The sequence below is a fragment of the Oncorhynchus mykiss genome, chromosome Y (genome assembly GCF_013265735.2).
Source record: "Oncorhynchus mykiss isolate Arlee chromosome Y, USDA_OmykA_1.1, whole genome shotgun sequence".
In the NCBI taxonomy this organism is placed as follows: domain Eukaryota; kingdom Metazoa; phylum Chordata; class Actinopteri; order Salmoniformes; family Salmonidae; genus Oncorhynchus; species Oncorhynchus mykiss.
The window spans coordinates 36762383-36785604 of NC_048593.1; the positions used below are offsets into that span (position 1 = coordinate 36762383).

The 23222-nt window shown below is 44.8% G+C and overlaps 1 protein-coding gene across 2 annotated transcripts in view; it reads right to left on the reverse strand.

Annotated features, from left to right (window-relative positions):
• The window catches only part of LOC110510203 (A disintegrin and metalloproteinase with thrombospondin motifs 2), an 89569-nt gene that overhangs the window by 56496 nt on the left and 9851 nt on the right, over positions 1-23222 (reverse strand). For both annotated transcript variants that reach the window (XM_036967492.1, XM_036967493.1), the window contains exon 3: positions 20484-20652. In XM_036967492.1, the coding sequence (XP_036823387.1) occupies positions 20484-20652 (169 nt within the window). The remainder of the gene's footprint in view (positions 1-20483; positions 20653-23222) is intronic.

The following is a 23222-nucleotide window of genomic DNA, read 5'->3' on the forward strand; positions in this document are numbered from 1 at the left end:
CCTACCAGACGAGCTAAACTACTTCTACGCTCGCTTCGAGGCAAATAACACTGAAACATGCATGAGAGCACCAGTTGTTCTGGAAGACTGTGTGATCACGCTCTCCTCAGCCGATGTGAGTAAGACCTTTAAACAGGTCAACATTCAAACATTCACAAGGCCGCAGGGCCAGACGGATTACCAGGACATTTACTGTGAGCATGGGCTGACCAACTGGCAAGTGTCTTCACTGACATTTTCAACCTCTCCCTGTCCGAGTCTGTAATATCAACATGTTTCAAGCAGACCACCATAGTGCCTGTGCCCAAGAACACTAAGGTAACCTGCCTAAATGACTACTGACCCGTAGCACTCACGTCTGTAGCCATGAAGTGCTTCAAAAGGCTGGTCATGGCTCACATCAACACCATTATCCCATAAACCCCAGAGCCACTGCAATTTGCATACCGGCCCAACAGATCCACAGATGATGCAATTTCTATTGCACTTTATTTTCCCACCTGGACAAAGGGAACACCTATGTGAGAATGCTATTCATTAACTACAGCTCAGGGTTCAACACCATCGTGCCGTCAAAGCTCATCAATAAGCTAAGAACCCTGGGACTAAACACCTCCCTCTGCAACTGGTCCTGGACTTCCTGACAGGCCACCCCCAGGTGGTAAGGGTAGTTAACAACACATCCGACATGCTGACCCTCAATACAGGGGCCCCTCAGGCCCCTCCTGTGCTCAGTCCCATCCTGTACTCCCTGTACACTCATGACTGCACGGCCAGGCACGACTCCAACACCATCATTCATTTTACCGATGACACAACAGTGGTATGCATGATCACTAGCAACAACGAGACAGCCTATAGGGAGGAGGTCAGAGACCTGGCCGTGTGGTGCCAGCACAACAACCTCTCCCTCAAAGTGATCAAGACGAAAGGAGATGATTGTGGACTACAGGAAAAAGAGGAATGCCCCCATTCTCATCGACGGGGCAGCAGTGGAGCAGGTTGAGAGCTTCAAGTTCCTTGGTGTGTGTTCCTTGGTGTGCCTCTGACACCGTGCCCTAAAAATTGCCAAAGACTCCACCCATCCTAGTCATAGACGGTACATTCTGCTACCATACGGCAAGCGGTACCAGAGCACCAAGTCTAGGTCTAAGAGGCTTCTAAACAGCTTCTACCCCCAAGCCATAAGACTCCTGGACATCTAATCAAATGGCTACCCAGACTATTTGCATTGACCACCCCTCTTTTACACCGCTACTACTCTCTGTTATCATCTTTGCATATTACCTCACTAACCCATTGACTAGCACATCAACTAGCACATTGACTCCGTACCGGTACCCCCCTGTATATAGTCTCGCTATTGTTACTACTCTTTAATTATTTGTTACTTTTATTTCTTATTCTTATCCAGATTTTTTTTTAAACCTCATTGTTGGTTAGGGACTTGTAAGTAAGCATTTCACTGTAAGGTCTACAGCTGTTGTTTTCGACACACACGACTGATAAAATCTTATTTGATTTTTTTATTTGATGAATTCTGTCTTCGTGGACTCCTGCACAGGTCAATTCTGGGATCTTGATTGAAGCTTTGGAATAGATGGATCGGACCTGGCAACCCAAGCAGTCAATAAGAATAGATGGATCAGACCTGGCAACCCAAGCAGTCCATTAGAATAGACAGATCAGACCTGGCAACACAAGCAGCCTGGGAAGTAGAGAGGGGACAGGGGACAAAACACCCATTGCTCAGGTTACCTTCAGCTCTCACCAGGGCCAGTCTTTATTCCACCCATCAAAGCCACAACTCAGCACATTCCAACACAGGCACCCTGAGCCAAAGTGGATGCTGCTCACCCATTATAGTATCACAAAGTCAACTGACACGGAATTTAAAAACAACAAAGTCATCATATTTCAAGGGTAAAGCCTTCGAAGAACAACAGTGTTCTCTGCCGTGGACTATAAATAGAGTGATAGAGAGGAGGGTTGGTCACGTGTGCCGGGATTCTATACCGTTGATGCTGCGGACATCGACTCCTCATTAGTGTTGATAGATACTGTGTGTCATTGCTGATGGTGTTAATACTGGGCTTCCCAGTAGCAGTCCTCAAGATCCCCTCATATTATACACAGAGGAGAAGTGTGAGTTGAATAAAGATGGTGACACGATTGCACTTTGTAATGATAAAAATGGTTGAAGAGAAAGAATTGAACCACAGGTGGTTTTTTTTATTAGCGTGTCTTGGCTACTTCAAGAGTTTCTACTTCATGCATAAATAGCATGGTGCCTGGTGCAGTCCTAATGCTGTTAGCTGTAACCCCCGGTGGGACTGTGGAGGTTGCACCCTTGTGGCAGGTACTTCGCCAACGGGGGCCTCCGGGAAAGTTTCAGTGACAATGCAAAAGCTAAACCATAGCAGAGAAACCACTCTCATGAGATCGGCTGGATCAGATGCTTTCAGTCTAAATGTCAACAAAAAGCACTCGGCACTCGGCTCCAAGACTCGGAGGCGGATGCGTGTACCAGTAGGATGCATGGGGAGTGAGTAGCTCCTATAGCTGCAGGAAGTAGTTTGGGGGTGGGTGTGCTGCGATTTTTGACTGGGGAGAGGGGGGGGTCAGGGGTTGCAGAATAAATAAAATTGCTTGCGCTGAAGACGTCTGAATCAGTCTGCTAATACAGAACTAGTAAAGGGCCAGTGCACAACTTTTGTGAGATTTATTATTAAAACTAAATGTATTTGAGTGTTTACCAGCATTTGTAACTTGAGTCTGATAATTATCTGTACAAAACTGTTAATCTGATTATACTTGTGGACTATAAAAATACTTGTACGTTGATATACGTTTTCTAGTTTCTTCAAATACAACTTATTTCTATGTGAAAACTGAAATGGTCTATTCATTCCTTTTCCATTTTAGTAGACTCTTATCCAAAGCAACTTACAGTAGTGAGTGCATACAATTACATACTGGTCACCTGTGGGAATCAAAAATCACAACCCTGGCATTACAAATGCCATGCTCTATCAACTGAGCCACATGATCACATCACATTGTCACAAACCACTTGATGTCTCAATGTACTCAATTACTGTATCGTGCATTGTTTTTTCTTCATGCTGAAGGAAAGTCTACAGCTACAAACCTAGATGACCAGCCTATGTACAATACACTAATGTACATTTACATTAAGTAGTTTGTAAGGATGGTAACTTAATACTGCATAAAAAGTGGTTGTTTTACATGTTATTTAATGTGGATGTTTTGTGTCTTTGCCCATAACTTTGCACCTTTTGATCTAAAAGTTTGAGGACAGGGTTTTGATCTAAAAGTTTGTGGACAGGGTTTTGATCTAAAAGTTTGAGGACAGGGTTTTGATCTTTCTGGATTCCATTAGAATGACTATTCGCAGAGAAAGGGACATGGCAACAAGTCTTTCAATTCCAGCTGATGAATCCTGCAAGATTATCACGTCTGCTCCCGCTCTTCCTCCCCCTGGCGCTTGAGGGCGCCAGATTACCCTGCATCATGCACTCCGGCCCCAGTCGGATCGTCAGGCTCCCATGCCAAACCGGCTCGCCAGGCTCTCACGCTCCTGCTGGTTCCCCGGGCTTTCACGCCCCATCCGGCTTGCCCTGTGCCCATGTCTCGACCGGTTCGCCCAGGTGGGACGCTGGGTGGCGTCCCAAGAGGGAGGGGTACTGTCACGTCTGCTCCCGCTCTTCCCTCCCCCTGGCGCTTGAGGACGCCAGATTACCCTGCATCATGCACTCCTGCCATCCATCACCCACACCTGCCTTCTCTCGTCACTCGCATCAGCGTTATTGGACTCACCTGGACTCACTTATCTCCTGTTCATTTCCTCCCCTTTATTTGTCAGTTCCCTGCTCTGTTCCCACTGCTGCATTGATTGTTTTTTGGGGGGTTATCGTTAAGGGCTATCCAGGAAAACATAGCTAAAATGCTGTCAATGCACACCAAAACAAACAAACTTCTACAATCTGTTTTTACAAAAGTAGATTTGCTCGAAAATAATGTACAGGCTACCGTGTCAGACACGCACAAACAAGGCGTGCACATGAACGAACAAGATAACACAATTCACTTTTTGGAAACAAAGTTGCAGCCTTTTGAAGATGAATTGGACTAGCAATAAAACCTAATGAGACAAAACAATAAGAGAACCTAATTTTTTATTTTACCTTTATTTAACTAGGTAAGAACAAATTCTTATATTCAATGACGGCCTAGGAACAGTGAGTTAACTGCCTTGTTCAAGGGCAGAACGACAGATTTTTTTCTTGTCAGCTCAGCTTCGACCCTGCAACCTTCCGGTTACTAGACCAACGCTCTAACCACTAGATTATCTGCCACTCCACGAAACAACATGAGAAAACCTAATGAGACAAAACAACATGAGAAAACCTAATGAGACAAAACATGAGAAAACCTAATGAGACAAAACAACATGAGAAAACCCAATGAGACGAAAGAACATGAGAAAACCTAATGAGACAAAACATGAGAATATTGACGAGGAAAAAGGAGACCTTTCCAGCTACGTGGTCAAACTGATATCATTCTATAGCTAGAGGACTCCTGATATCTCCAGGAGTGATATGTATCTGTTGTTCAGTACTGTCTTTTCGATAGCTAGGCCCATTTACTTTAAGTCCTGCCTGTCTTCCCAGTAGCCTACTCTGTGTGTGAACGGCTGACTGCTGTTAACTTACAGAAATTTGTTGACACATCAACCAGGGGCAGGGCAATTTGTGCCTTGTTTCAGTAATCAGTGGCTGTATTGAAGGGGGAGTGGCTTCACATCTCATAGGCAATCATACATAAGTGTTTGTACTTCAGTCTACCCTGGTTTCTCAGCGGCAGCTGTAAGCAAGCGCTGGTCATGTCAATGGCAGTCTCGTCTGCAAAACTAAAACCGTCGCCGAAACAAAGACAGTTCTGTGAAGTTATTGGAGGAAGGAAAGACAGGAAGGCTCCTCACCCCTCTCTCACTTGAGTATCTTACCTAGTTATTCAGACAATAAAAGGTTTGCTCCTTTTTAGCTTGGGCAACTATGTGTGTTTTCTATACCTGTATGCTCCTCTCCCTGTAGGCTATACAGACACTCCCCACTCCTTGGCTACAACCCTTCTAGTTTATTGTACCCTGCACGCACAACCCATGTGGAATTCCGTGTCTCTGCCAGCATTTGATCTGCGGTCAAGAACGTTGAGTTCATCTCAGCCTATACTGCCTTTCAGTCCCTTGACTTTTTGGCCCTGACAGAGACATGATCACCCCAGGGAACACTGCTACTCCAGCTGCTCTCTCTTCATCTGACTACGTTTTGTCTCACAGTCCAAGAGCATCTGACCGTCTCGGAGGTGGCACAGGTCTACTCATTTCTCCGAAGTGGAGATTTTCTCTTTTCTCCCTCTCTCAACTGTCCATCTCCTCATTTGAATTCTATGCTGTCACTGTCACGTGTCTACTCAAGCTTAACATTGTTGTCATCTATTGCCCACCAGGTGCCCTTGGAGAGTTCCTCAATGAGCTTGACACCTTGATAAGCTAATTTCCTGACGATGGCTCACCGCTCTTCGTACTTGGCGAGTTCAACCTCCCGACGTCTGCCTTCGACTCATTTCTTTCCAACTCTCTCTTTCCTCTCCTTGCCTCTTTTGGCCTCACCATTTTCTAATCCCCTCCAACTCACATGGCAGGCAATACGCTTGACCTCATCTTTACTAGAGGCTGTTTTCCCACTAATCTCAATGCAAACCCCCCCTCCAGGTCTCTGATCACTTTTTTCATTCAATTTCTGTCTCCCTTTTCTCCAACCCTAACCACTTAGCCCCTACCCAGATGGTCATGCGCCACCGTAATCTTTGCTCTCTCTCTCCCACTACTATTTCCTCTCTATCCTATCATCTTTCCTTTCTGCTAAATCATTTTCCCTCCTGTCTCCTGATTCTGCCTCTTTGACCCTCCCCTCATTGCTTTCCACATCTTATGACTTGCACTATCCCCTTTCCCCCCAGCCGGTTCTCCCCTTCCCTCCTGCTCTGTGGCTGTGACTCATTGCGAGCTTACAGAAAAGGGCTGCGGGCAGCTGAGCGAAAATGGAAGAAAACAAAACTTCTGGAGGACCTATCATCCTTTCACACCCTTCTCTCTACCTTCACTTCCTCTGTATCCACTGCTAAAGCCCCTTTCTATCACTCAAGCTTCTGTCTCTAACCCTAGGAAACTATTTTCCACCTTCTCCTTTCTCTCCTTAATCGTCCACCTCCTACCCCTCCCTCCCTCTCTGTGGACGACTTTGTCAACCACTTTAAAAATAAGTTGACAACATCCACTACTCATTCACTCAGCCTGAGTCCACTGGTCTCACTCACACAGAACTAACCTTTATCTTTCTCACCTCTCTCTCCAGATTAAATCCTGTGAATAGCGCGGTCTGGCCGCTCGACAACCTACCCGCTCAACCCCATCTGATCCTCCTATCTGAAAACCATCTCTGGAGAACTTCTACCATTCCTCACTTCCCTCATCAACTCATACTAGCTGCATCCCCTCTGACTTCAAAGTGGCCCGAGTCGCTCCCCTCCTCAAGAAACCAATTCCATTGCATGCCTTCCCTCCATTTAAAGGGATATCAACCAGATTCCTTTCCCTATGGCTTCCACATGGTGTGAACAGTCTTTAGACATAGTTTCAGGCTTTTACTCTGAAAATTTAGCGAGAACGATCACATCGCGTCAGTGCATAGCTGGGTACCAGCAGAGTTTTGCATGCGCAACAGCTTGGAGCAGACATTTTCTCTCTCTATCCTATTGAAAAAGCTACGGTCTGGTTGAAATATTATCGATTATTTATTGTAAAAACAACCTGAGGATTGATTATAAAAAATGTTTGACATGTTTCTACGAACTTTACGGATACTATTTGGAATTTTCGTCTGCCCGTCATGACCTGCACGAGCCTGTGGATTTCTGAACAAAACGCGCCAACCAAATGGAGGTTTTTGGATATAAAAATAATCTTTATCGAACAAAAGGAACATTTATTGTGTAACTGGGAGTCTCGTGAGTGCAAACATCAGAAGATCATCAAAGGTAAGCGATTCATTTTATTGCTTTTCTGACATTCGTGACCAATCTACTTTGCTGCTAGCTGTTTGTAATGTTTTGTCTGCTGAGAGAGATGTCCTAACATAAACACTTGGATAGATTTTGCTGTAAAGCTTTTTTGAAATCTGACACGCCAGGTGGATTTACAACAAGCTAAGCTGTGTTTTGTTATATTGCACTTATGATTTCATGAAAATTAAATATTTTTTGTAAATAAATTTGAATTTGGCGCTCTTCAATTCAGCGGATGTTGACGAAAATGATCCCGCTAACGGGATTGGTGCGCCAAGAAGTTAATCAATTTTAGAATGAGGCTGTAACATAACAAAATGTGGAAATTGTTGTTTGAAGGAGACCAATGCGCAGTGTAATTTGTGGTCATCATATTTATTTAAATGAGAACCAGCAACAAAATAACAAAGTGAAACCAAAATGAACGTACCGTTCCTTAGGCTACAAGAGCTGTACAAAAATACCACAACATAGGTGGGAAAAAGGCTACCTAAGTATGAACAACGATAGACAGCTGCCTCTGATTGCGAACCACACTCGGCCAAATACAAAGAAATACAAAACATAGAATGCCCCCCCACATCACACCCTGACCTCAGCAAATAGAGAAATAAAACGTCTCTCTAAGGTCAGGGCGTGACACAATTGGTCTGGATACTTTCCGAATGCACTGTATATTTAAAAAACAATATCTTAATTATTTAACTACTGTGTAAAAATGCACCATGCATGTCAAATGTGTGTAAAATGTATATGTATCAAATACACTGAACAAAAATATAAACGCAACATGTATAGCTTTGGTCTCGTGTTTTATGAGCTGAAATAAAAGATCCCTACATTTTTCCATACACACAAAAATCGTATTTTTGTCAAATTTGGTGCACAAATTTGTTTACATCCCTGTTAGTGAGCATTTCACTTTGCCAAGATAATCCATCCACCTGACAGGTGTGGCATATCAAGAAGCTGATTAAAAGGCATAATCCTTACACAGGTGCACCTTGTGCTGGGGAAAATAAAAGGCCACTCTAAAATGTGCTTTGTCACACAACACAGTGCCACAGAGCGTGCAATTGGCATGCTGACTGCAGGAATGTGAATAAAAATGGGTATGCATAATTCAAGTATTTCTGTACAAACGGTCAGAAGCCGTCTCAGGGAAGCTCACCTGCGTGCTCGTCGTCCTCACCAGGGTCTTGACCTGAGTGCAGTTCAGTGTCATAACCGACTTCTGTGGGCTCACCTTCGATGGCCACTGGCATGCTGGAGAAGTGTGTTCTTCACAGAAGAATCCCAGAATCAACTGTACCGGGCAAATAGCGCTGTGTGGGCGAGCAGTTTGCTGATGTCAACATTGTGAACAGAGTGCCCCATGGTAGCGGTGGGGTTATGGTATGGGCAGGCTTAAGCTACGGGCAATGAAAACAATTGCATATTTTCGATGGCCATTTGAATGCACAGAGATACCGTGACGGGATCCTGAGACCCATTGTTGTGCCATTTATCCAGCCATCACCTCCTGTTTCAGCATGATAATGCGGCCCCATGTTGCAAAGATCTGTACACAATTCCTGGAAGCTGAAAACATTCCAGTTCTTTCATGGCCTCGTACGCAATAGACAGGTCATCCATTGAGCACGTTTGGAATGTTCTGGATCGACGTGCGCGACAGCGTGTTCCAGTTCCTGCCAATATCTAACAACTTTGCATAACCATTGAAGAGGAGTGGGACCACATTCTACAGACTACAATCAACAGCCTGATCAACTCTATGCGAAGGAGATGTGTCATGCTACATGAGGCAAATGATGGTCGCACCACATATTGACTGGTTTTCACCACAAACCTTGTTTTTAAGGTATCTTTAAACAACAGATGCATAAAAAAATCCATATATTAGCGTTTATATTTTTGTCCAGGGTATATAAATAAACCAAGGAAATGTGTTATGGTATGCAGTATACAAACCCCAACCACTAAACAAGATGTAGTCAGAACATCTAAGACAGCACAGGACTTTGTACAGAGGGAAGCAGGGACGCCTGTCAAAAAAAAGAATCACCATCCAACAGCCATTAGTCAAAGGACAAACGGAGTGTTGTCATTTCAGGGAATGACTTTCAAGGAAAAACATGTGTGGCGGTGAAAACACACACACACACACACACACACACACACACACACACACACACACACACTCTTAGCTAAACTTAAGTAGAAATCATGCAAGAGTCGTTCCATGTCAAATCAAATCTAATTTTATTTGTCACAAGCGTTGAATACAACAGGTACAACAGGTACCTTACCATGAAATGTGTACTTACAAGCCAACAATGCAGTTCAAGAAATAGAGTTAAGAAAATACTTACTAAATAAACAAAACTATTTTTTTTAAAAGTAACACAAGAAAATTACATTACAATAATGAGGCTATATACAGGGGGAACCGGTACCGAGTCAATGTGCAGGGGGTAAAGGTTAGTCGAGATCATTTGTACATGTAGGTAGGGTTAAAGTGACTATGCATAGATTATAAACAACAAGTAGCAGCAGTGTAAAAACAAAGGAAGTCAATGTAAATAGTCCAGGTGGCCATTTGATTAATTGTATAGCTTTGGGGTAGAAGCTGTTTTGGTAGGAGCCTTTTGGACCTAGACTTGGTGCTCTGGTACCGCTTGCCGTGCGGTAGCAGAGAGAACAGTCTATGACTAGGATGGCTGGAGTCTTTGATAATTTTTAGGGCCTTCCTCTGACACCACCTGCCATAGAGGTCATGGATTGCATGAAGTTTGGACCCAGTGATGTATTGGGCCCTACGCACTCCCCTCTGTAGTGCCATACGGTCGGATGCCGAGCGGTTGCCATATCAAGCGGGGATGCAACCGGTCAGGATGCTCTTGATGGTGCAGCTGTGGAACTTTTAGAGGTTCTGGAAACCCGCTCCACTTCAGCCCCGCCGATGTTAATGGGGGCGTGTCCGGCCCTCATTTTCCTGTAGTCCACGATCATCTCCTTTGTCTTGCTCACATTGAGGGAGAGGTTGTTGTCATGGCACCACAAAGCCAGGTCTCTGACCTCCTCTCTATAGGCTCTCATCATTGTCGTGATCAGGCCTACCACTGTTGTGTCGTCAGCAAACTTAATGATGGTGTTGGAGTCGTGCCTGGCCATGCAGTCATGAGTGAACAGGAAGTACAGGAAAGGACTAAGTATGTACATCTGAGTGGCCCTGGTGTTGAGGATAAGTGTGGCAGATGTGTTGTTGCCTACCCTTATCACCAGGAAGTCCAGGATCCAGTTGCAGAGGAAGGTGTTTAGTCCAAGGGTCCTTAGCTTAGTGATGAGCTTTCGGGACACTATGGTGTTGAACGCTGAGCTGTAGTCAATGAACAGCATTCTCACATAGGTGTTCCTTTTGTACAGGTGGGAAAGGGCAGTGTGGAGTGTGATTGAGATTGAGTCGCTCTCAGATCTGTCGCTCTAGTGGGGCGGTTGGAGTGGGTCTAGGGTTTCCAGGATGATGGTGTTCATGTGATCCATGTCCAGTCTTTCAAAGCACTTCATGGCTAACGACGTGAGTGCTATGGGGCGGTAGTCATTTAGGCAGGTTACCTTCATGTTCTTGGGCACAGGGACTTTAGTGGTCTCCTTGAAATATGTTGGTATTACAGACTCAGACATGGAGCATTTTCTTCTTTGCTTATTGCTTATACAGCTCGTTGAGTGCGGTCTTAGTGCCAGCATCGGTTTGTGGTGGTAAATAGATGACTACGAATAACAGATGAGAACTCTCTTGGTAGATAGTGTGGTCTACAACTTATCATGAGGTACTCTACCTTAGGCGAGCAATACCTCAAGACTTATTTAATATTAGACATTGCGAACCAACTGTTATTGACAGACGTAGCTGCTCTGTCCTGCTGATGCACAGAAAACCCATTTGGGCCTGGTCTCCGGAAAGCAGTATATCATTTGGGTTGGACTCATTAAATAAAAATCTTTGTTCAGTTCTAGGTGAGTAATTGCTGTTCTGATGTCCAGAAGCTATTTTTTGGTAATAAGAGACGGTAGCAGCAACTTTATATACAAAATAAGTTACAAACAATGTGAAAAAACTAACAAAATAGCACAGTTGGTTAGTAGCACGTAAAACGGCAGCCCTCCCCTCCGGCACCATTGTTATTTCTGCAAGCCATGATAAATTGTTTCTAAAGTTAAGAGGTAAGATTGGCATTAATGAAACATTATCTTGTTGAAATTAAATTTTATCTCAGAAAAATGTATCTAATTGATTGCACCCATATTGGCCATTTTAATTTATAGGATTCAGATAATATTCAATAAATATAGTAACCAACATCCGATTTGGACCAAACTTCTTCCTACCAATGAGTAAGACATGAGGAATCTCCAAAATTATACATTTATATAGTTATGTCCTTTATCTGTTCTTGTCGATTCATGTTCTTGTCACGACTTCTGCGAAGTCGATGCCTCTCCTTGTTCGGGCGGTGCTCGGCGGTTGATGTCACCGGTCTTCTAGCCATCATTGATCCATTTTTCCAGCGCCTCCACCAGCACAACCTGGGTCTCCCCTGAGCGCCCCTTTCCCGCCTGAACCCAGCAGGATCCATCTATCCATGCCACAGGGGTACGGCAGAGATGCTGCCGGTTGCCAGGGTTTCCTCCTAAAACTAAGCCTGTACCTGGCCATGGTCCACCCAGCTCCATCGGACCGTAAGATGAGTTACGCCCTCATCTCGTGTCTCACCGGGAAAGCCCTGGAGTGGGCCAGCGCTGTGTGTGGAGAAGAGGATGTGGCGTTGGACCATTTTGAGGAGTTCACCCACCATTTCCGAGCAGTATTCGACCACCCACCCGAAGGCAAAGCGGCGGGTGAGCGCCTCTACCATCTGAGGCAGGAGACGAGGAGCGCCCAGGAGTTTGCTCTGGAGTTTAGGACCCTGGCTGCCGGCACTGGATGGAGCGACAGGGCCCTGATCGACCATTACCGCTGTAGTCGACGCAAGGACGTCCGTCGGGATCTGGCCTGCAGAGACACCGCCCTCACCTTCGACCAGCTGGTGGACCTGTCCATCCGGCTCGACAACATGCTGGCTACTCGTGGACGTTTAGATCGGCGTCTGGTTGTTCCATCCTCCCGCACCCTCTCTCCTGTACCCATGGAGTTGGGTGGGACGGTGCGCAGGGAGACCGGAGGGGGTTCCCGCTCGTGCACCATATGTGGTCGCAGAGGTCATACTGCTGGTCGGTGCCGGGTTGGTTCCTCTGGGAATCGAGGCAGCAGGCAGAGCACTCTGGCGTCACCCCAGGTGAGTAGGCACCATTCTCATCCAGAGCCCTCTGTTGCACATATGTTTGTCACTTTTCCTAAATTTTCCCCACGTTCCCAGCATAAGATGCTATTAGATTCAGGCACGGCCTGAATTCTCCTGCGTATTCCGTGGTGCTGGGCCTACCCTGGTTAGCTTGTCATAAACCTACTGTTTATTGGCCAGAGAGGGCTCTCAAGGGGTGGTTGCGAGAGTGCTCAGGTAGGTGTTTAGGGGTTTCTGTTGGTGCTACTACGGTGGAAAGTCCAGACCAGGTCTTCACCGTGCGCATCCCCCCAGAATATGCTGATTTGGCTCTTGCCTTCTGTAAAAAGGCGAATCAATTACCACCCCATCGACGGGGGGGGATTGTGCAATAAATCTCCTGGTAAACACTGCACTTCCCAGGAGTCACGTGTATCCCCTGTCGCAAGCGGAGACGGTGGCTATGGAGACATATATCTCAGAATCCCTGCGTCAGGGGTACATTCGGCCCTTCATTTCACCCGTCTCCTCTAGTTTCTTTTTTGTGAAGAAGGATGGAGGTTTGCGCCCGTGCATTGATTAGAGGTCTCAATAAAATCACAGTGAGGTACAGTTACCCGCTACCTCTTATCGCTACGCGATTGAGTCAATGCACGGGGCGCGCTTCTTCACTAAACTGGATCTCATGAGTGCGTACAACCTGGTGCGTAACCGGAAGGGAGACGAGTGGAAGACGGCATTTAGTACCACATCAGGGCATTACGAGTACCTTGTCATGCCGTATGGGTTGATGAATGCTCCATCAGTCTTCCATTCTTTTGTAGACGAGATTTTCACGGGCAGACCTGCACGGGCAGGGTGTTGCGGTGTATATTGATGACATTCTGATATACTCCGCTACACGCGCCGAGCTTTGTGTCCCTGGTGCGCAGAGTGCTTGGTCGCCTGTTGAAGTATGACCTGTACGTCAAGGCTGAGAAATGCTTGTTTTTCCAACAGTCCGTCTCCTTCCTAGGGCATCGGATTTCCACGTCAGGAGTGGAGATGGAGTGACTGCATTGCAGCCGTGTGTAATTGGCCGACTCCCACCACGGTAAAGGAGGTGCAGCGATTCTTAGGGTTTGCCAACTACTACCGGGTTTTGGTCAGGTTGCTGCTCCCATTACCTCACTGCTAAAGGGTGGCCCGGTGCGCTTGCAGTGGTCAGCTGAGGCAAACAGGGCTTTTAGGCACCTGAAGGCTCTGTTTACCTCGGTTCCTGTGTTGGCTCATCCGGATCCCTCTTTGCCTTCATAGTGGAGGTGGACGCATCCGAAGCTGGGATAGGAGCAGTGATCTCTCAGCGCTCGGGTGCGCCACTGAAACTCCGCCCCTGTGCCTTCTTTTCGAAGAAACTCAGTCCGGCGGAGCGAAACTATGATGTGGGGGACCGGGAGCTGTTGGCTGTCGTCAAGGCTTTGAAGGTGTGCAGACATTGGCTTGAGGGGGCTAAACACCCTTTTCTCATCTGGACTGACCATTGCAATCTGGAGTACATCCGGGAAGTGAGGAGACTGAATCCTCGCCAGGCAAGGTGGGCCACGTTTTGTGTGTTACCCTCTCTTACAGACCAGGCTCCCAGAACGTTAACCTGTCTAGGACTGGGGTTCCGCCAACAGCCAATGAAATTGCAGGGCGCCAAATACAAATCAACAGAAATCTCATAAATTATTAGGCACCATTTTAAAGATATAATTCTCGTTAATCCAGCCAGTGTCTGATTTAAAAAATGCTTTACATCGAAAGCTCCACAAACGATTATGTTAGGTCACCACCAACTCACAGCAAAAACCCAGCCATTTTTCCAGCCAAAGAGAGGAGTCACAAAAAGCACAAATAGAGATCAAATTAAATCAGTAACCTTTGATGATCTTTAGTCAGATGACACTCATAGAACTTCATGTTACACAATACATGTATGTTTTGTTCAGTGACGTTCATATTTATATTCAAAAATCTTATTTTACATTGGTGTGTTACGTTCAGTAGTTCCAAAACATGGAATATTTTGATATTGCAGAGAGCCACATGAATTCACATAAATCCTCATTATAAATGTCGATGAAAATACAATTTTTAGACATGGAAATATAGATACACTTCTCCTTAATGCAACCGCTGTGTCAGATTTCAAAAAAACTTTACGGAAAAAGCATAATCTGAGAACAGCGCTCAGAGCCCAAACCAGCCAGCGAAATATCCGCCATGTTGGGTAGTCAACATTTTTCATAAATAGCATTATAAATATTCAATTACCTTTGATCTTCATCAGAATGCACTCCCAGGAATCGCGGTTCCACAATAAATGCTTGTTTTGTTCGATAATGTCCATCATTTATGTCCAATAGCTTCTTTTGTTAGGGCATTTGGTAAACAAATCCAAATGCCCGATCTGTTCCATTCGGACCAAACGTTCAAAAAGTTATATTACAGGTCAAATAAACTTGTCAAACTAAGTATAGAATCAATATTTAGGATGTTTTTATCAGAAAAGTTCAATAATGTTCCAACCGGAGAATTCCATTGTCTGTAGAAAAGCAATGGAACAACAGCTACCTCTCAAGTGAAAGTGCGGGAATGAGAACGACGCTGTAGGCAGAACACTGACTCAAAGAGCTCCCCTCCGGTCCCACATCACAGTAGAAGCCTGAAACAACATTCAAAAGACGGTTGACTTCTAGTGGAAGCCTTAGGAAGTGCAACATAACCAATATTCAATAGGGGTGAGTTCAAAAACTACAAACCTCAGATTTCCCACTTCCTGTTTGGATTTTTTCTCAGGTTTTTGCCTGCCATATGAGTTCTGTTATACTCACAGACATCATTCAAACAGTTTTAGAAAATTCAGAATGTTGTCTATCCAATACTAATAATAATATGCATATATTAGCATCTGGGACTGAGTAGGAGGCAGTTCACTCTGGGAACGCTATTCATCCAAAAGTGAGAATATTGCCCCCTATCCCAAAGAAGTTAAGGCAGACGCACTGTCCCGGCTGTATGACACAGAGGAGCGGTCCATGGATCCTCCTCCCATACTCCCAGCCTCTTGTTTGGTGGCGCCGGTAGTGTGGGAGCTGGACGCGGACATTGAGCGGGCGTCACGTGCAGAGCCCTCTCCTCCTCAGTGTCCAGCTGGGCGTCTGTACGTTCTGTCTGCTGTTCGCGACCAACTGATCTATTGGGCCCACACGTCACCCTCCTCTGGTCATCCTGGGATAGGTTGGACGGTGCGCTGTCTTGATAGCAGGTACTGGTGGCCCACTTTAGCTAAGGACGTGAGGGTTTGTGTGTCCTACTGCTCAGTGTGCGCCCAGTGCAAGGCTCCTAGACACCTGCCCAGAGGTAAGTTTCAACCCTTACCAGTTCCACAACGGCCATGGTCGCACCTGTCGGTGGATTTCCTAACCGATCTTCCACCTTCACAGGGTAACACCACGATCCTGGTTGTTGTGGATCGTTTTTCTAAGTCCTGTCATCTCCTCCCTTTGCCTGGTCTCCCTAAGGCCCTGTTTACACACGTCTTCCGGCACTATGGGGTGCCTGAGGATATAGTGTCTGATCGGGGTCCCCAGTTCACGTCTGGGGGTCTCGGTCAGCCTCACCTCAGGTTTTCACCCCGAGAGTAACAGGCAGGTGGAGAGAGTTAACCAGGATGTAGGTAGGTTTCTGCGGTCTTATTGCCAGGACTGGCTGGGGGAGTGGGCGAAGTTCGTGCCCTGGGCAGAGATGGCACAGAACTCTCTCCGCCACTCCTCCACTAACCTTTTCTCCCTTTCAATGTGTATTAGGGTATCAGCCGGTTCTGGCTCTTCGGCATCAGAGTCAGACCGAGGCTCCTGCGGTGGACAATTGGTTCAGGCGCGCGGAGGAAACCTGGGATGCCAGACACGTCCACCTTCAGCGCGCCGTACTGCACCAGAAAGTTGGTGAATATGAAATTATTCATGATGGGATGAAATGTGATTTTAGCTTCTAAAATGTGAGATTTGGGTTTTCATAAGACAGGGCTCAGCTCAATCAGTAGCCCGCCCCTGTGAAGGGACATGGGCTATAAAACTTTTCAAACACGCCCTCCACTCCCTTCCTATATAAGCCCTTGACGACAACATAACCCCCTGTTCCGATGATGTGAGGACGACGGTCCTATTTCAGAATGGTTCAGATAATAACTACAGAACGAAGCCAACATCAGCGTGAGCTTTGGTTGCGAATGGTATGAACTTTGAACTCTTATTCACTACAGAAGTGATACCTCCTAGCCGTTGAGTTAGCAACAGCAGATGCAAACGAGGGTTAGGAAGGAACAGAGAGTATCCCGTCTACCACACAACGACGTTATGACAATGTATCCAATTGACCACCAGAGACATTCTTCAAGGGACAAAGGACTCGGTTGGGCAACACGGCCTTCCATCTACCATCAACCTACCGAAGCGCAGCTCAGAGTAAATATTTATTGCATTTTCCTTTTCCAAATGGGCGGTAATTTAGAATGCATAAGATACTGTATTTACAATAGCACAGCTTTTTCCCTTTGTTCCTCAGTCTTCCCGCTTTTCACTCAAACCCAGCCCCTTTTCTTTTGTGTAACAAGCTGTCATATCTGTTCCGCCCGCTAGGGACGTTTTCCTTTATGATATAATTTGTAATCAAGTTAGGATTTAATTATGTGTACGTGTAATTCTGTGTGATTAGTTAGGTATTTAGTAAATAAATAATTAAACCCAATTTTGTATTGCTGATTCAACTTGTTAGCCAGGGTTCGTGCAGATAACCAAGAATTTACAACTTTCAGATGAGACTGAATTAAGATGATTAATATTGACTGCTATTGATTGTAAAATATTACGAGGTCTTTAAGAGTTTATTCGGAAGATAACAGCTCTATAAATATTATTTTGTGGTGCCCGACTCTCTAGTTAATTACATTTACATGATTAGCTCAATCAGGTAATATTAATTACGTATAAATAATTTTACAGAATAGCATGTCATATCACTTAATCCGGCATAGCCAAAGACACGAGATAGGTTACAGCTACCCACAAATTACCGTATTAACCCCTCATTCTATGTGTCTTTCCTCAGGCCGGCTGTGGCTGGCCCGCTCCAGGAGGCTGAAGTGCGGGATGTTCCTCTGCCCCCTCTGGACATCGAGACGTCGGGCGAGGGGCCTTCAGTACCTTGTGGACTGGGAGGGGAGCGGTCCAGAGGAGAGATGCTGGGTTCCGGTGGAGGACGTGTTAGATCCTTCCCTGCTGCAAGAATTCCACCGTCTCCATCCGGATCGCCCTGCGCTTCGCCCTCCGGGTCGTCCCCGAGACCGGTGTCGATGCGCGGCTCGTACTGTCATGACTTCGGCCGAAGTCGATGCCTCTCCTTGTTCGGGCGGTGCTCGGCGGTCGACGTCATCGGTCTTCTAACCATCATTGATCCATTTTTCAATTTCCATAGTTTTTTTTCGTCTTCCTATACACCTGGTTTCAATCCTATTCATTACCTGTTATGTATTTAACCCTCTGTTTCCCCTCATGTCTTTGTCAGAGGTAGTTTATTGTTCAGATTTTGTGTTGTTTGTATTGGTGCGCGACGGGTCCTCGTACCCACTTTATATTAGTCATTTGTTTTGGAGCTATGTTTTGTTTTAAAGTCATTAAACAAATCTACTAAGTTTGATTCTCCTGCGCCTGACTTCCCTGCCACCTATACACACACACACACAACTCTGACAGTTCTGTATTGTTTCATGTTTTGTGTGGACCCCAGGAAGATTAGCTGCTGCTTTTGCAGCATAAAAATACCAGCATAAAAATACCAAAATACACCCTATGCCAATCCCACCCCAAAAACCAGAGTACAGTATCAGTTCTCTATGTTTGACAAGTAGTATGAAGCTGTGGCTTGGAGTATTGCTTCACCATACTATGTAATGTATTCCCTGTGAATGTGTTGATCATTTTCCCACCCATTCAGAGAAATGTATAATTGAAATCACTTGCATTATTTACCATTTAGTAGTGTGAAAGTACCAGGTTTGACCACTAGATTCCGCTGTTCCTGCAATACCGCCACACTCCTCTATTCATTTTGCTGGTCCTTTGTGTTTATTAAATAGATCACAACATAGATCACTCTGTTAATTAAATCCTTGTTTATTTACTTAGTTAAATCCTTGTTTAGGTATTTAGTTAATTCATTTTTTAGTTAGTTTAATCCATGTTTAGTTAGTTTAATCCATGTTTAGTTATTTAGTTAAATCCTTGTATAGTTAGTTAAATCCTTGTTTAGTTAGTTAAATACATGTTTAATTAGTTAAATACATGTATAGTTAAATCCATGTTTGGTTAGTCAAATCCATGTTTAGTTAGTTAAATCCTTGTTTAGTTAGTTAAATCCTTTTTTTATTAGTTAAATCCTTGTTTAGTTAGTTAAATCCTTGTTTAGTTAGTTAAATCCATGTGCATGATGTGACAGGGAAGGCATTCCACAAAGAGGCATCAAATCTAATAGTGAACATTCTTGGACAATGGGTCCTCAAGATAGTTATGTTGCAAAATGTAACACTTAAAATAAAATGTGTCTTTTTTCCTTTTAAATATATTAAAAACAATGGTCATGTTTATTGTTTACTCAATGTCCTTTCGTTCTCTTTACAAGGTCCATCCAGACACTGCTCTAGATCAGCGATGCTCTCCTCCAATGGAGTAGTGAAGTTTACTGTAGGCTAATATCCCATCAGCACTCAGCCCTGCCACGTAGGAGTTGGCTGGCTGCAGCTCGTCTTGGCTGCGAACAACGCACCTCTGATGGATTCGTGCGACTACATCTGAGCCTCCGATCCAATCCGCACAGCTGCTGCCAAAGTCCATCATGCGGGTGTTTCTCCTGTCTCCAGTTTCCCCATTAGAAGTTCATACAATTGTGTGTGTAAATGTGTGTATACGTGTTCTTTAAGTATATATAATGTGTGTGAGAGCATGTGTGTATTTGTCTTATGAGAATTTGTGTATAACAATCCAACTTGGCAGAATGCCCGGAATACATATGTATTTTGTATATTCTTTCAGAGTAGACTAGAACTACTCAGAAAAAACCTACACATCTGAAGTGACTGAGAAGCAAGTCTCCCAATATCCTCGGGCTGAGCTCTGCGGTTGGAACTGAAGTGACATGTGAATCCCTTTTATGACTTTATCATGTCTTTATCCACCCACTCAGATTACTGTATCTTCTATCTGCTTGGTCAGTGGAGTTTTGGGGAACTCTGACCACCCCTGAGGAGGGAATGGACAGGGTCATATGGAAGTCGGGGGGGGGGTTAAATAGTTTGATGATTAGACTATGAACTGGAGAGAAACGAACATTGCACCATAGTGTACTTTCCCACCAGTGAGAATCCTTTATTATAAGTCCAATGACTGCATACTGTAGATATCCATTTGAGAAAGAAAAAGTTGAACATTTGGTAAATTCGAGTTTAGCAGCCTTTGCTTTGTCCTACAAGGGTGTCAAACTATCCTCCAGTCTGATTTGCTCTGTAGAGACATGCCAGAGAGTGTATTTACGAGTGTATCACATGTCATGACAGGTTATGTATAGAATGAACTAAAGATTACATTATAGAATCAGGCAATACTTAAAATCAGAAAAAAACTGAATGTTAAATTAGATGCTTTCTCTGGATAGCTTTAATTTTGTTCATCAGGCTAGACAAGGAGAACTAGAAGGGCTTGGAGAGGGATACGTTTGTTTTCTCTCTGTACAATAAAGCAGAGTTCACTGCCAGTTCAACAGATATTTCAACAGGGACACAAATGGAATGTCTAGAAGAAACCCACATAAGGCTTAGCAGCATTCAGCACTCTAAAGTTACAGATGATGACGACCTATGAAGGAATGTCATCATGTCTTCTGACAGTCAGAAAAGGCATGCAGGTTCTGTAGAGGTGTAACTGAAGTTCCTTTTACCTTGGGGGTAAGAGTCCGCTGTTTGATTGACATGGGGTCTCTTAATGGCAGAGGAGCGATAAACGATGTGATGTCGTCCATCTCCTCCTTCCTCCTCCCCCGCCCCACCACCTTGGTGCTCCAGGGGTTCGATGAAGAACTCCTCCCGCCCCATGCGGATCATTCCTGCCTGAGAAAGATGAGATGAGAAGGGGGTTGAACTTTACAATCACAAGCATCCATCTAACTGGAAGAAAAACAACTTTAAATAACACTTTGAGAATAACTTAATTGAGAAGGGAAATGCATAATAATCAATATATCCACCACTTTAAAGCTCGGCCCGAAGAGAGGACAACATTGACAAAAATACAAATGACATGAGACTGCAAAGAGACATGAGTTGATCAATATGGAGCCAATTTATATCAACCATCTGATCAACAATTTAGATCAGCCAAAACAGCGGTACTATTACTTCCAGAAATGCAGACAGACTAAATGTGTCGTGACAGCCCAAACCAGGTGGTCCCCTATCCTGTGTCTGTCGTGGAAAATGGGAAACGGGGAAGAGGAGGGATGCGAATGTAAACTTTAAAACACACTGTGACTGGAACAGACATGCCTGTTCAGGGTCAGCTCAATACTGCTTCTCTCTCTGACCCCGACCACAGAGCTAGAGAGGGGCTGCTGAGACTGCCATTTATCACAGCCTCCTGAGAAATATTACACAAGGAGCTGTGACATCCTCCCGAGGTTTAATTACCAAGGAAAGATCTGGACTCTTAATTACCAAGGAAAGATCTGCACCTCGGTTAGCCAGCTCTCTGAGCCACTGTGAAGTCAAACTTAACCTACCTTACCACGCAGCATGGCTAAGTACACATCTTCCACTCAGAAAATCAGTTGCTCAGTCACCTCATCTCAGGAACTCTAGAACTCTAACAGCTTATTAAAGTCGTGCTAGGGAATAAAGGAAAGATTCTACTCTGGGCTGCAGGAATGAAGCACATACCTCAGTCTTGAAAGCAAGAATTTCCATTCTCCCTTGTGACAGGGAAGGCTATATTTTACTGCAGCAACTATGAAAAACAAATAAACTAAGTCAAGTCATTTTATATTAAACAATGGTGCAAGACTGGGGTTTTTGCATACTAATTTTTTCCATTTGGCTACACTGTGATAGACATCCAAACCCATAATCTGAAATAAAACTCTGTTTTCAACAACAAATAACTTTCCCAGATGTCAAATCCTCTCTTGCCAATTGAAAATCGTAAACTAACATTTGAGGGATCAACTTCACTTAACAATCACAAATAAATCACTAGCTCTCGCTACCAGCTTTACTGTCAGAAAAAGTCTACAGTGCCCACACAGTTGGAACAGTGGTCCACTAATCAGGTATTATACCCACACCACTCTGTAGAACTTTAGCTGTAAAACGGCATAAAAATTGCAAACGTTGACAGGAGAATTGAAGGAAAAGTTAGCATAAGCCATGCTGAATTGCAGAATCTTTTTGAAGATGTGATCCAGCTCCACTGTAACAATGAGACTTTTCCATAAGCCTGAAAGGCTCCAGTGCCTGCCTAGACTGCCAAGAGTGAAATAGGAGAGCAGAGCCTGAGAGAGAGGGCCTGAGCAGCTCCGTCCCGGTTTCCAAGCTCAGAGTCAGGCCTGCCTGAGGCGGAGGGAGGGTTCAGATGGAGAGAGCAGCGCTGTGCTGCCTTTGGATCGTTGGATCTGGCCAAGAGGGTCAGCCTGCTGCCTCGTTAAGAGACTGGTCGCCCGGGAGACCTGCTGTTCATACCCTAACTTTTCAGTGTTCAGTGTGTATGTGTGTGTGGCGTATGTGTGTGTGGCGTATGTGTGTGTGGCGTATGTGTGTGTGGCGTATGTGTGCGAGGGGGCAGGAAAATACATTAATCCAGAGGTAGTTGTGTCTGTAGGGAGGAGGAGGAGCACAAAGCCTGCATGACATGTTCCAACTTTGCCTTGGTGCCACCTGTCTGTCTGTCTGCCTGCCTGCCTGTCTGTCTGTCTGTCTGTCTGTCTGCCTGTCTGCCTGCCTGCCTGTCTGCCTGTCTGTCTGCCTGTCTGTCTGCCTGCCTGCCTGTCTGTCTGACTGCCTGTCTGTCTGCCTGTCTGTCTGTCTGCCTGTCTGCCTGTCTGTACAGGGGTGGAATCACGTGAGCACTACCTTAGCTCTGACAATGGACAGCTCTGTGTGAAATGACAGATAACGTATACTGCAGCTAAGTACACCTCTTTGAGGTAATGACAGCTTTGAAAGGGTTGACAATAGTAATCTTTTCAAGTTGATATGAATGAAAGAGCCATTGTAAAACCTAACCCTGGGTAACTAAAAGTTATAATAAACTCAATTTTCACTACTGGATTTATATTTCAGTGGAAGGGCCATGGAAAAGAGAAAATACAGTGTTTAAACTGGAAATAAAACGGATAAGTTGTTTCCTAATGACAGCGTCTTCACAATCTATGTGTTAGAAAGGAAAGTTTAAGAAGACTATATGGGGCCATATCCATAAAACTTGATTAAGAGACATATTTCCATATTTCCAAAAGCCTGACCTTATGTTCCTTGGCAATATTTTCCATTGTAAAAAGTCAGTGTTAGTTTCTCATTGAACAGGTCATTGGTTTACATGACCCTCACTCACACTGCTCCAAAGAAGGGATTTCTAAACTTCCTCAAGCTTCCTCTCAACCTCAAATTGAATCAGCTCTCCACTCATG